This window comes from Silurus meridionalis, chromosome 2 (genome assembly GCF_014805685.1).
Source record: "Silurus meridionalis isolate SWU-2019-XX chromosome 2, ASM1480568v1, whole genome shotgun sequence".
Taxonomy (NCBI): Eukaryota; Metazoa; Chordata; class Actinopteri; order Siluriformes; family Siluridae; genus Silurus; species Silurus meridionalis.
In genome coordinates, this window is record NC_060885.1 from 11602417 (window position 1) to 11613533 (window position 11117).

Here is an 11117-nt window from a genome sequence, read left to right on the forward strand (position 1 = left end):
CTGAGCAGTGTTTCTATGGCACTGTGTGTACTGTGTTTTGGAGCTGTGCACTGCTGATGGGTGGGAGGGAGCAGGGGGTTGTGCAAGCGTGGGCAGATGCATGCTGGGATGGGCCACGCTCACATCTCTGCATAAGCTAGGCAGCAGGGGGGCTCAGCGAGGGTGGATGGCTACCTGCCAGCGAGCATCTACTCCGCAATTCCACTGCAAAAGAATTACACTTCAGCCTTCACACGGTTTACTGCGTATCCCATCTGAATCCACAACCTTAAAGTGAGCAGGATTTATTTTTATGGCTCGAAGCTGCTTCAGTGCATCTCGTACACCATAAAAGGGATGGGTAGAGCATAAGAAGGATTTTTTTAAACGTGCTATTAACCTGAACTGTAACTGTAGTTTTACCAGCAGAGGAATCGAGCAAGTCATGTCATACTATAAATCAGCAGAATTAGTCGACTGTGTTAAATCCCACCTGTATATTAAAGCACGGTCTCCTGTTTTATTCCACAAAATTAATGACTGTATATATTGGGTGTGACTCCTGTTCAGCTGGAATGCAAGCTTGCAGCCACACAGGCCCTTTGCAGATATAACCAGAATCCCCTGCATTGAAGATACTGTCATTTGGCAGAAGTAGACTAAAGCTAGCAGTTTTGAAACTTCAAATCGATTGAACACAGCCCTCTGGAGACATTTCCATTTGAAATTTTTACAGATTGCCAGAAAAGTTCTGAAACAAAAAAAGCTTCAAATGTTTAGATGACTCATCCCAAAATAGTCTTGTTTGTTGAATGAAACGCTCTTGAGCTCGTGAATGCCCCACCCCTTTAAGCATGCTTTAAACAGCAAACAACATCTGTGTTGTTTTGGCCAGGCTTCCCCCCTGAAACTGTTCCCCTTTTTCTAATAATGTTTTAGTTCCCCTTTTTCTAATAATGTTTTAGTTTAGAATAAATTTGGTTAAGAGTTGATTTATCTAGAAAAAAGTTGGAATTTGAGCAAATTCAGACTCATTGTAAATTGTTCAGTGATTCACTATCAGTAAAAGTAAGTAATATGTTATCTAAACATTCAGACACCTCAATAATGGTAAAGACCTCAGTGCCCTCCCTCGAGAAATCTGAAGAAAAAATTTATAATCCCTTCAAATCCAAAAACATTCGCCATTTTATAATCCTCGATAAAAGCATCCACATTTAGCTAGTTCACATTAAGATAGTTCACTAAGTTACTGTGAGCTCGAACGCTTTTGGCTGTCGGGTAAATCAGTCTGGGAAATACACCCAGAGCGAAACACTTCTCAGGCCATTTTATTGGGTCATTAATGACACTGACAAAAACCACAATCATAACACTAAACCTCCTCTGCCCTGAATGTTTGGAATGATCCTGAGAAAGGTGAGGGATCAGTCTAGAACTACACAGGGGGACCTGGTCAATGACCTGAAGAGAGCTGGAACCACAGACTCAACGGTTACTATTAGTAACACAATACACCGTCATGGATTAAAATCCTGCATGGAGCGCAAGGTCCACCCTGCTCAAACCAGCACATGTCCAGGCCCATCTGATGTTTGCCAAAGACAATCTGGATGATCCAAAGGAGGCATGGGAGAAGCTCATGCGGTCAGATTAAACCAACTCGGAAAGATGGATGAGAACAATCCCAAGAACACCATCCCAACCGTAAAGCATGGGGGTGAAAACATCATTCTTTGGGGTGCTTTTCTGCAAAGGGGACAGGACAACTGCACCGTATTGAGAGGAGGATAAATGGGGCCATCTATCACAAGATTTTGGGCAACTACCTCCTACCCTCATTAAGAGCATTGAAGATGGGTCATGGCCAGGTCTTCCAGTATGACCATGACCCCAAACATACAGCCAGGACAACTAAGGAGTGGCTCCTTAAGAAGCATGTCAAGGTCCTGAAGTGGCCTAGCCAGTCTCCAGACCTGAACCCAATAGAAAATCTATGGAGGAAGCTGAAACTCTGTGTTGCCCAGCGACAGTCCCAAAACCTAAAAGATCTGGAGAAGACCTGTATGGAGGAGTGGGCCAAAATCCCTGCTGCAGTTTGTGCAAACCTGGTCAAGAACTACAGGAAACTTCTGAACTCTGTAATTGTAAACAAAAGTTTCTGTACCAAATATTATGTTCTATTTTTTAATTGTATCAAACACTTATTTCATGCAATTAAATGGAAGTTAATTATTTAAAAATCATACAATGTGATTTTTTGGATTTTTAAAAATATTCTGTCTCTCACAGTTGAGGTGGACCCACGATGAAAATTAAAGATCTCGCCATTCTCTAAGTGGAAAAACTTAAAAAAATCGGCAGTGTATCAAACTATCATACTAATTTGCCCCACAGTATATAATATATAATTTTTTCTATATACTTGTACTATGTATAAAAAAAAAAAAAAAAAAAAAAAGGAAATTGTGTTTACAGTGCCTCTTTATGTTTATATCACTTTATATCTCGAATTACGACCTGGTGGACTTATGACCGGTTTTTCAAACCCTATACAAGTCGTGAGCTGGGGTCTACCTGAATTTTAAAAAGTGTTGAGTTCAGTATGGCCCTTTTTGCTGCTTAAAATCATGTTCTTGTTTGACTATTTACTGTCTCACATTGTTTGTGGTGTATTTTTTCCCTGGTGAAGCACACGCCACTTCTGCACAGCTGCTTTTTAAGTTCTCATTGTGCACGTAATGCTTTTAGACTAATGCATTAGGAGTGGCTCTTCAGGATAAGTGCCAGATTCTACAAGCGTTCCAGGATGATTCATGCAGTTGGAAATTCGGTATGCGGCGTCTCTGCAGACTGACCTGTAGGAGTGGTATCCAACACGTTTCACACCAAGCATCTCATTATCGAGCTTTATTTCCTCCCAACAATCGACCCGGGCTCAATCAGTGTGAGTTATTTCATTAGTTGACTGGAGAATATGCTTGATATGATATACAATAGCAAGCGAACGGATGAAGCATGCAGTCATCGGGATTGGATTCTTCTGAGGAAAGGGGCCGGTATAAGGAGAACGGAGCAGAGATAGAGGAGAAGGCGAGGACAGGAGGTGAGAAGTGGGATGACGTAGGCAGGTTTGAGCTGATGAAACTCATTCATGATGCAGTGTGGAGCAAGTGCTGTTCTCAAACCATTTGCAGTGGCTTTTAAGGAAATAATACAGTTATAAGGCACTTACTAAAATGACACAAATCAGACTTGCAGCTTGTACACCATTTCAGGATGCTTTACATTCTTATGTTTGGGAGTGAAGGCATTAATCATGAACCACAAATCTTTACTGAGATTGATCCAGAGATGGTCAATGATTTTCTGGTGTTTTACAGTCAATACGAGTGCTGGATATAAACAAAATAAGAGTAAAATTAGGACCTGACAAAAAAACAATTACCAGATTTGACCAGGTCGACCAAAAGCTCCTGCCTTTTGTGGTGAAGGTTCTTCGTTTTTATTTTCCCCTTCCATGGTATTAGATGACAAAGCCAGATTACATGCATGAAATCCCCAAGGAAACAGGACATGGTAACAGACAACAAGATCGGGCCTGGGGACTGAAAACATGCATAATTATTTTACAGACCATTTTCTTTGTAATCATATTTTTTTCTGAAAAAATGCATAAAACGAAATAGTTTTAATCTGATTTTTTTTTTATTAGAAAAACATTGTTTCTCCTTTTGTTTAAGAGCAAAATATGTATTTTTGTATGTTATGTTTAAACTGCACGCTGTATATTCTAAAATACAAACCTTTTATTTCTTGTAATTGTCAATTATACAGCATGGTTAAAAGTAGAAGTTTATACAGTAATATTTTTTGGATTTTATCGATTCCAATTATTAGACGATCTTTTGCTGACTGTGTTATTGTGCTGGTACCTTATGGAGGTGGATAAATCTGACTCGAAATTTTTTTATACTATTTTTACTTCTTTTTTTTGTGTGGTGGTCAGTTCACGGTGACAAAGAACTTTTTTTCAAGTGTGCATCATCGTATGAGTCAAATTCTTGCATTTAATCAGTCAGTTAGAATAATACGACATTTTGGATGTTACCAAGCAAATACAATGAAAAGCTAAATTTTTTGAGAGAAAAAAACAAGTACTTTTCGTGTGATATTAATTCAGTATATGTAATGATATAAATTTACTCATTTTCTGCCCACATATCTTGAATCTTGTGATCATTCTATATGCATTTTAAAAGACTTTAAATGTGCACAAATCTAATCCAGAGATGGGATTTAATGAAGTACAAATACTTTGTTACTGTAGATTTCTTTCCCTGTATCAGCACTTTACAACTTTTTACTTTTACTCATTACAATTTTCACACAATTATCTTCACTTTCTACTTCTTACATTGTAATGTCAATATGTTTTCTTCTCACCGCTCCGTTTTCAGCCCATTACCCTGTTTCCTGTCTTTGAGTGGCTTTTTCAATCTACCACTGGTGTATCATTTCCTGGCTCTCACACATCACAGATGTAGACTAGTTTACGAAGCTCACAATGTGCAAGACAGAAGGCAGCAAGAAGTCTGGGGGTAAAGTGAATGAGACAGAGGGAGTCAGCGATGTAAACATGACTGAGAACAGACACATTCCTGATCACCCGATCGTCATCTTTTCTCTGCTTGTGTTCAATACGGTGGATGTTCAGTCTGGATACATTCATTATATAACAAACTTTAAATTCTTTTGTATTAATATATTAATATGATGTGAGGCCCAGTTACCAGCGTGACACTAAAACGTAGTAGTAACGACTACTTTTTACTTTAAAATGAGTATAAAAGTGTAGTCAGTACTTTTACCAGAGTCTTTTAAAATATGAGTATCTACACTTCTACTGGAGTAAAGAACGTGTAGAGTTTTACTATCTCTGGTCTAATCTACTAGACATCATTTAATGTACGTGTGCTTTAGGTGTATTTTGTTTGAGTTTTGCTATTATACTCAATAATGTCAAATCGCACATTGTTAAAACAATGATTATGATATTATTGTAGATGATGTAGTGTATATCGTACACCCCTAGTAATGGCTACAGAATTCTTTAAGAACCCTTATGGTTTTTGTACCATTTGGCATTTTCAGATTTTAGAACATCGTTCAGCATGGTCAGCTTTGCTAAAATTCTGAAAGAAGCATTATCTAAAATATTTTTGTAAAAAAAAATGGATTTGTACATAATAAATGGCCGTTGGACTGAAAATTTGGGATTTCTGAGCTAAAGTTTTATATAGTTTTTTGTCTCCATCCATGTATTTTTAGTAAACAGCATTATCGTTATTGCCATAAACAGTTTTGCATTCAAGTGTCCATCAGTGAACAGTTAATAACATCAACAATGATGGAACTTTAATGAATAGACATTCGGCTTCACCCAGATAAGAACGGGTTCCCTTTCAAGTCTGGTTCCTCTCAATGTTTCTGCTTCATACGTCTCAGTGAGTTTTTTTCTTTGGCACTCTCACCACTGGCACCATCAATACGAATAAACTTAGGGGTATTAATTTTATTATGGTAAAATATAACTGTAATCTGTTTATTTCTGTGGAAAGCTGCTTTGCAATGATCGAATATTCCCCTTATTTTTGGGACCGTAATCCCAGTCTTGAGAAGAAAATGCCCGTGTATGAAGGGAAAGTTCTACATCATTGCTCCATGACTGATTCGATTTAATAACAGACTCGTGAGGAGGTCAGAGAAGGTGACAGCCTGGATAGCAGCCAGCTGCACAGTTAACAGCACCATGACCTGGTTTGTCCCTGTAGGATTAGTTCATCACGACACAGGTCTCAGTCAGAAGCTTCTCATCATTAACTGCTTTTTAGGCTCCAATATGATAGGGAAGAAAATCTCTGCTTTAAATACTGAATATTTACAATCATTCTGTAATATTCATATTCCCAGAATTGGAATTCCTTAAACTGATATGCATAGAACACAGCCGATATAATAAGTTATGTAGGATGCAATGCATAAAATGGATGCCCTGTTTACAAACTGCACAAATATGGTTCATGATTTAGATTTAGACATGCGTACAAGCTCCACAACGGCCTGCAGCCATACAGCAGCTTTACTCCAGGGAGATCTTCACCATCCTCCTCATCTTTTCTCATTGTTGTGTAACAGACCGCCGCTCATATCTCATTCTCTGGCCTGATCTACTCACATAATCAAAAGAAAAAGGTGATGATAGTGGAGAAAAAGTCAATAGGCTCTGCAATATTCCTGCTAAGGTAGGCTTTATCAGCCTACAGTCAAAGACAGCGAAAGAAAAGCGGGTGAATTAGAGAGGCGTGAGGAGGAGTGCTAAGTGCCGAGTCATGTAAAGTGTGGGAGAGAAAACTTTAGGAAAAACTTTTTCCAAGCATTCCACTAACTGATTTTTTTTTTCCTGGGGGAAAAGCTTTTACTATGCTAGAAATCAATTCAAATTATTTTTTTCAACCCGACGGAGCCATCAGTAGACTGCTATAACGATGTGTTAGTTGTGTGTGATGTGTGCGTCTGACTTGTGAAGTTTAATATGAGTTCCAACCCAAATCTCAGCTCAATGTAGGATCGCTTGTCCATCCTGTAACTGTGAAATAATCCAGTCAGCCAAAACATGACAGAAAAGTAAAAAATAAACATCCTCCAGCATGCTAATGTCATGTCTAATGTCTAGCATTCAAAAAGTATACACCCTTTACCACCCATTCCCTTTACTAATATCAGAGCTGACTATGTATTTCAGGCAACAGCAGAATGAGCAAGCAAGCCCCTTACACAACCCTGTGAGCTTGAGACACATACACACACTGCCCTTTATCATTAAACAGAAAAAATTTCCTGGTTAAGCAAAAGCCAAGAGCCAGCTTGGAAGATTTTTGCCTCCCGTTCCCTATCCATTTTTGCCTAAAAGTAAAAAGCTGCTCTTTGTAGCCGTGTTCCCACCTTTCTAAATAAAGCTCTCAGTCTGCACACTTTGCAGGTTTTGAATCGAAGCTTCCATCTGCGCCTATCCGTCGCTCTTTTTCCATCTCTGCCCTCCTCATCGTTCTTTGCCAGCCATGGCATCCAGACGCCTCCATGAAGCTGAGGGTCAGCCATCGGATCATCTGGTGGGTTTCTTGGAGGCACAGCAGTGCGGTTATACTCAGCAATCCTCGAGAGCAGAAGCTTTACCACCTCAGGCCTAGCTTCAGCCAGATCGCGCCTCTCAAAAGGGTCAGCGCTAATGTTGAAGAGCCACACGGACTTCCCACGCTGGTCCTGCCTCTTCTCCATGTCCTGCCAGTGCTGTCGAGTTCCAGGCAGGATCTGCACGGGGAACCAGTCTCCATCTCCCACGTTCCCCGTCAGGAGCTTCCATTCACCCACTCGAATTGCTGCACGCACTCCCGTGTCCCAGATCCCGAAGCCGTTTACAGTCAACTGTGCGCGATCATGTTCTCCGTGGCGCCGTGAAACCGGGTCGATGTTAAACAGGATTTCGGTACGAGGGCAAGGTAGGCCCTGACTAATAGCCCCCCACACGTTACACCCATCTAAACGCCGAGGCTCGGGCTCGGGAGAACCTGCCAGATACAGCAAAGTCGGGTACCAATCCGAAACATGTATTAAAGCACGACTGATCTTCTGCTTCATTTTCAGCAGAGGGCTGTGAACAAAGCCCACCGCTCTGACTCCTCCCTCCCAGTATGAGCCTTTTCCTCCACGCAAGGGCCAATTGCAGCCACCTGACAAAGGCTGGCCTCCGTTATCCGAAGAGTAGATGAGCACGGAGTTGCGATAGTAGCCTCGATTACGCATCTCCGCCACAATCTCACCCACAGCCTGGTCCACACCAGTCAGCATGGCGGCGTAATGGCGGCGCGGCTGATTCCCAAGAGATGCATAACGCTGGAGGAGATCAGCAGGAGCCTGCAAAGGAGTGTGAGCAGCCTGGAGTGCCACATAGAGGAACAGAGGCTGGCGACGATCATGAGTCCGCAAGATCGTTTTCACCCTGAGAAGTGTGCAAATTAACCACTGATTAAAAACACACAACACACTATAAATCCATAAAATAAAAAAAATGAAAAAAAGAAAAAGAAAAGAAATCTTGATAATAATTACTAATTAAAAAAAAGTATTGCATTTAAGCAGATTGAGTTTCACTACATCAAATTAACACAGTAAGTACATTACAAAAAAGCAAACTCCCCAATGATTTTGTCACTAAACACATCATAATCTCAATCATTGCCATGATGTAAATTTTGTTAGAAGTTAATACACTAAATTAATTAAATTAAAAAACTTTCTTTCGGCTTCTCCCATTAGGGGTCGCCACATCGGACCATCCACATGTTTGATTTGGCACAAGTTTTTACGCTGAATGCCCTTCCTAACGCAACCCTCCCCATTTATCCGGGCTTGGGACCGGCACTAAGGCTTGTGCAACCCTAATGGCTGGGGTTGGTTCCCTGACCGGGGATCGAACCCGGGCCGCAGCGGTGAGAGCGCCGCATCCTAACCACTAGACCACCAGGGAACCTACACTATATGAATTAAATTAAAAGTATGAAAGTATTGTGAACACTTGAATTTTCCAGCCATATGTGCCTTTTCCTCCAAACTGTTAACACAAGTCAAAGGCACATGATTGTACAGGACGTCTTTGGATGCGCTAGCATTGCATTAACCATTCAACTGAACTAGGAGTCCCGAACCTGTTCCAGCATGACAGTACCCCTGTGCAGAGAACCAACTCTATGAAGATATGGTTTACATTGGTTAGAGTGAAAGATCTCCTGCTACAGAGCTCTGACCTCAGCCTTACTGAACACCTGAATCACCTTTGGGATAAATTGGAACGCTGACTGCACCCCAGACCTCCTCACCTCAGCCTACATCAGAACCTGACTTTACTGTGTGGCTGAATGAATCTCCACTAAGCTCCACAAGCACACTACAAAGAGTGGAGGTTATTATGACAGCAAAATAGGGACTAAATGTGGAATGGGATGTCAAAAAAAGGACATAGGAATCTCATTGTCAGGTGTCCACAAACGTTTTACCAACAGTTGAGCAAATACGTCATTATATAGGAAGAAACCTGATTATTGGGTGAGTCATGTAGGTTCAGTTTTCCTATAATGCAAGAACATGTAAATGTAATTAAACTGTTATCTCAAAATCTTTTGAAATCTGGTGACCTTGTAGTTTAGCATAGGGCTATTCTTAACCCTTGTAGTTATAAGCCAAACGAGATAAGCTTAAAAGATCATTTTATTCATCTATACATTTATGTAGAAAGTAGCACTTCAAGGTAATACTACCACCAAACTACGAGGGCGTTTAAGTCAAACTGGGATTTGAGTTTAAAAAATAAAAAAATTTCAGAAATAGAAACTGCACTTATTTTCACCCCCGCTACATTTATACACTTATCCCAGCATTTAATTAACGGCAGGAAAGTTTCATCACAGGAATGACCACTGTGTGCAAAAAAACACTATGACTGGTTTGACTTGAACACCCCTTGTATAATTCTTTGAAGACAAAGCACTGATAATTCTAACAACATAAATAATCAACCAAGTCAAATGAAGTGTTGCATCACCTCTGTGCATAAAGCCATGTAGAGTAATTCCCGCTCAATTCCCAGGCCGGCCGTTCCCCGTCGTGCAGGTCAAAGCCACAGGTTTCCGCTCCGTCACAGCTCTGGAAGTTATAATGGTCTCCGCTGCCAGTCAATGAACCCAGAAAGCTCTGGAAGCCTCGGCTAGTGGGCAGACACTCACGACGGCAGAAGCCCAGGTGCCACTTTCCCACCATGTGGGTGCTGTAGCCGGCCTGACGCAACCTTTCGGGAAGCGTGGGCGTGTCGAAGGGCAGACACAGGGGCTGGCGTGAGCGGATGATGGAGTGTTGGAGGCCCGTGCGAATTTGGTACCTGCCACATCCACGGAAGTGTTTTAATGAGACTGGAGCAGTTGCAAGAGGAATAGTTTTCGACTGAATAGTTTTCGTCTATAAAATATATCATCCGCAAAGAGTCGGAGCTCCCGCTGCTTTATGGTAACTTAATATTATCCCCTTAAGCTGTAATTGTTTCACATATTCTGGCATTTTTTCTTATAAATAAACAAATAACAAATCAAAGCATCTCATATATCAGCCTCTTAAGTTTCTGGATAATTATATAGAAAAATACACAGAATAGTACTCACATGCATACATTGCAGGTTTAAGGACAATCATGCAACAATTTTTTCTAATAAGCAAATACACTCACCGTCCGGTCATGAGCTGACTACGAGAGGGCGAGCAGATTGGCTGGACGTAGTAGTTCTCCAGCTTCACCCCTTCAGCAGCCAGCTGGTCCAGTACTGGAGTGTGGATGTCCGAACCATGATAGCCCACATCACTGAAGCCCTGATCGTCCACCATCACAAAGACGATGTGTGGAGGGATTTTAGCGTCGCTAAGTGGTTTCAGGTAGGTCTTGCGCTCTGTATTGAGTAGCAGTGCTGGTCTCAGGCATGAAAGGCAACCGAGTGCCACCCAGAATGTAGGCAAACCAGAGATCCAGATCATGGTCAAATCCATCTGACAATCCTGTGTGAGCCACTGTGGTTCGAATATCCTTCCACCTGACAGAAAGAAATACAGTGAAATCCCATTCAACTGAGTCACAACATCTGAGGATGCAGAAATTACTATCCCACAGCAGATTTGTCTTGAATGCATCTACTCTGACTAAATGAATGCTTACAGACCGTTAAGCAGAAACAAGCTCTCCCTAACAGCAGCCTGCTACATTCCTCACACAGACCAGGCGCCTCGACAGAGGGCCAACAAGAACAGGGCAAACAAGCAGGCATGGCCACACACACACACACACACACACACACACGCCACAGGTAAGAGATAAACAAAGCTACAGTTTCTCAACCTCGAAATGTTTTGAGAATAAGAGATATTCAATACATGCACTGTAAACACTACAAAAACATGACATGTGTAATGCAATATTCAGTGAAACCGCATATCAGTTCAGATGTCTAATGTGATATGGATCAGGTGAAAGGTTTCAGCTC

At 41.3% G+C, this 11117-nt stretch overlaps 1 protein-coding gene across 1 annotated transcript; it reads right to left on the reverse strand.

The window, feature by feature from the left end:
• Positions 1-6481: 6481 nt before the first annotated feature.
• Positions 6482-10733, reverse strand: si:dkey-174i8.1 (arylsulfatase I). Its single transcript, XM_046875160.1, has 3 exons — positions 10313-10733; positions 9638-9970; positions 6482-8038 (listed from the first exon to the last, which is right to left on the reverse strand). The coding sequence occupies exons 1-3, from the start codon at positions 10624-10626 to the stop codon at positions 6946-6948; spliced, it is 1740 nt and encodes a 579-aa protein (XP_046731116.1). The 5' UTR covers positions 10627-10733; the 3' UTR covers positions 6482-6945.
• Positions 10734-11117: the final 384 nt, after the last annotated feature.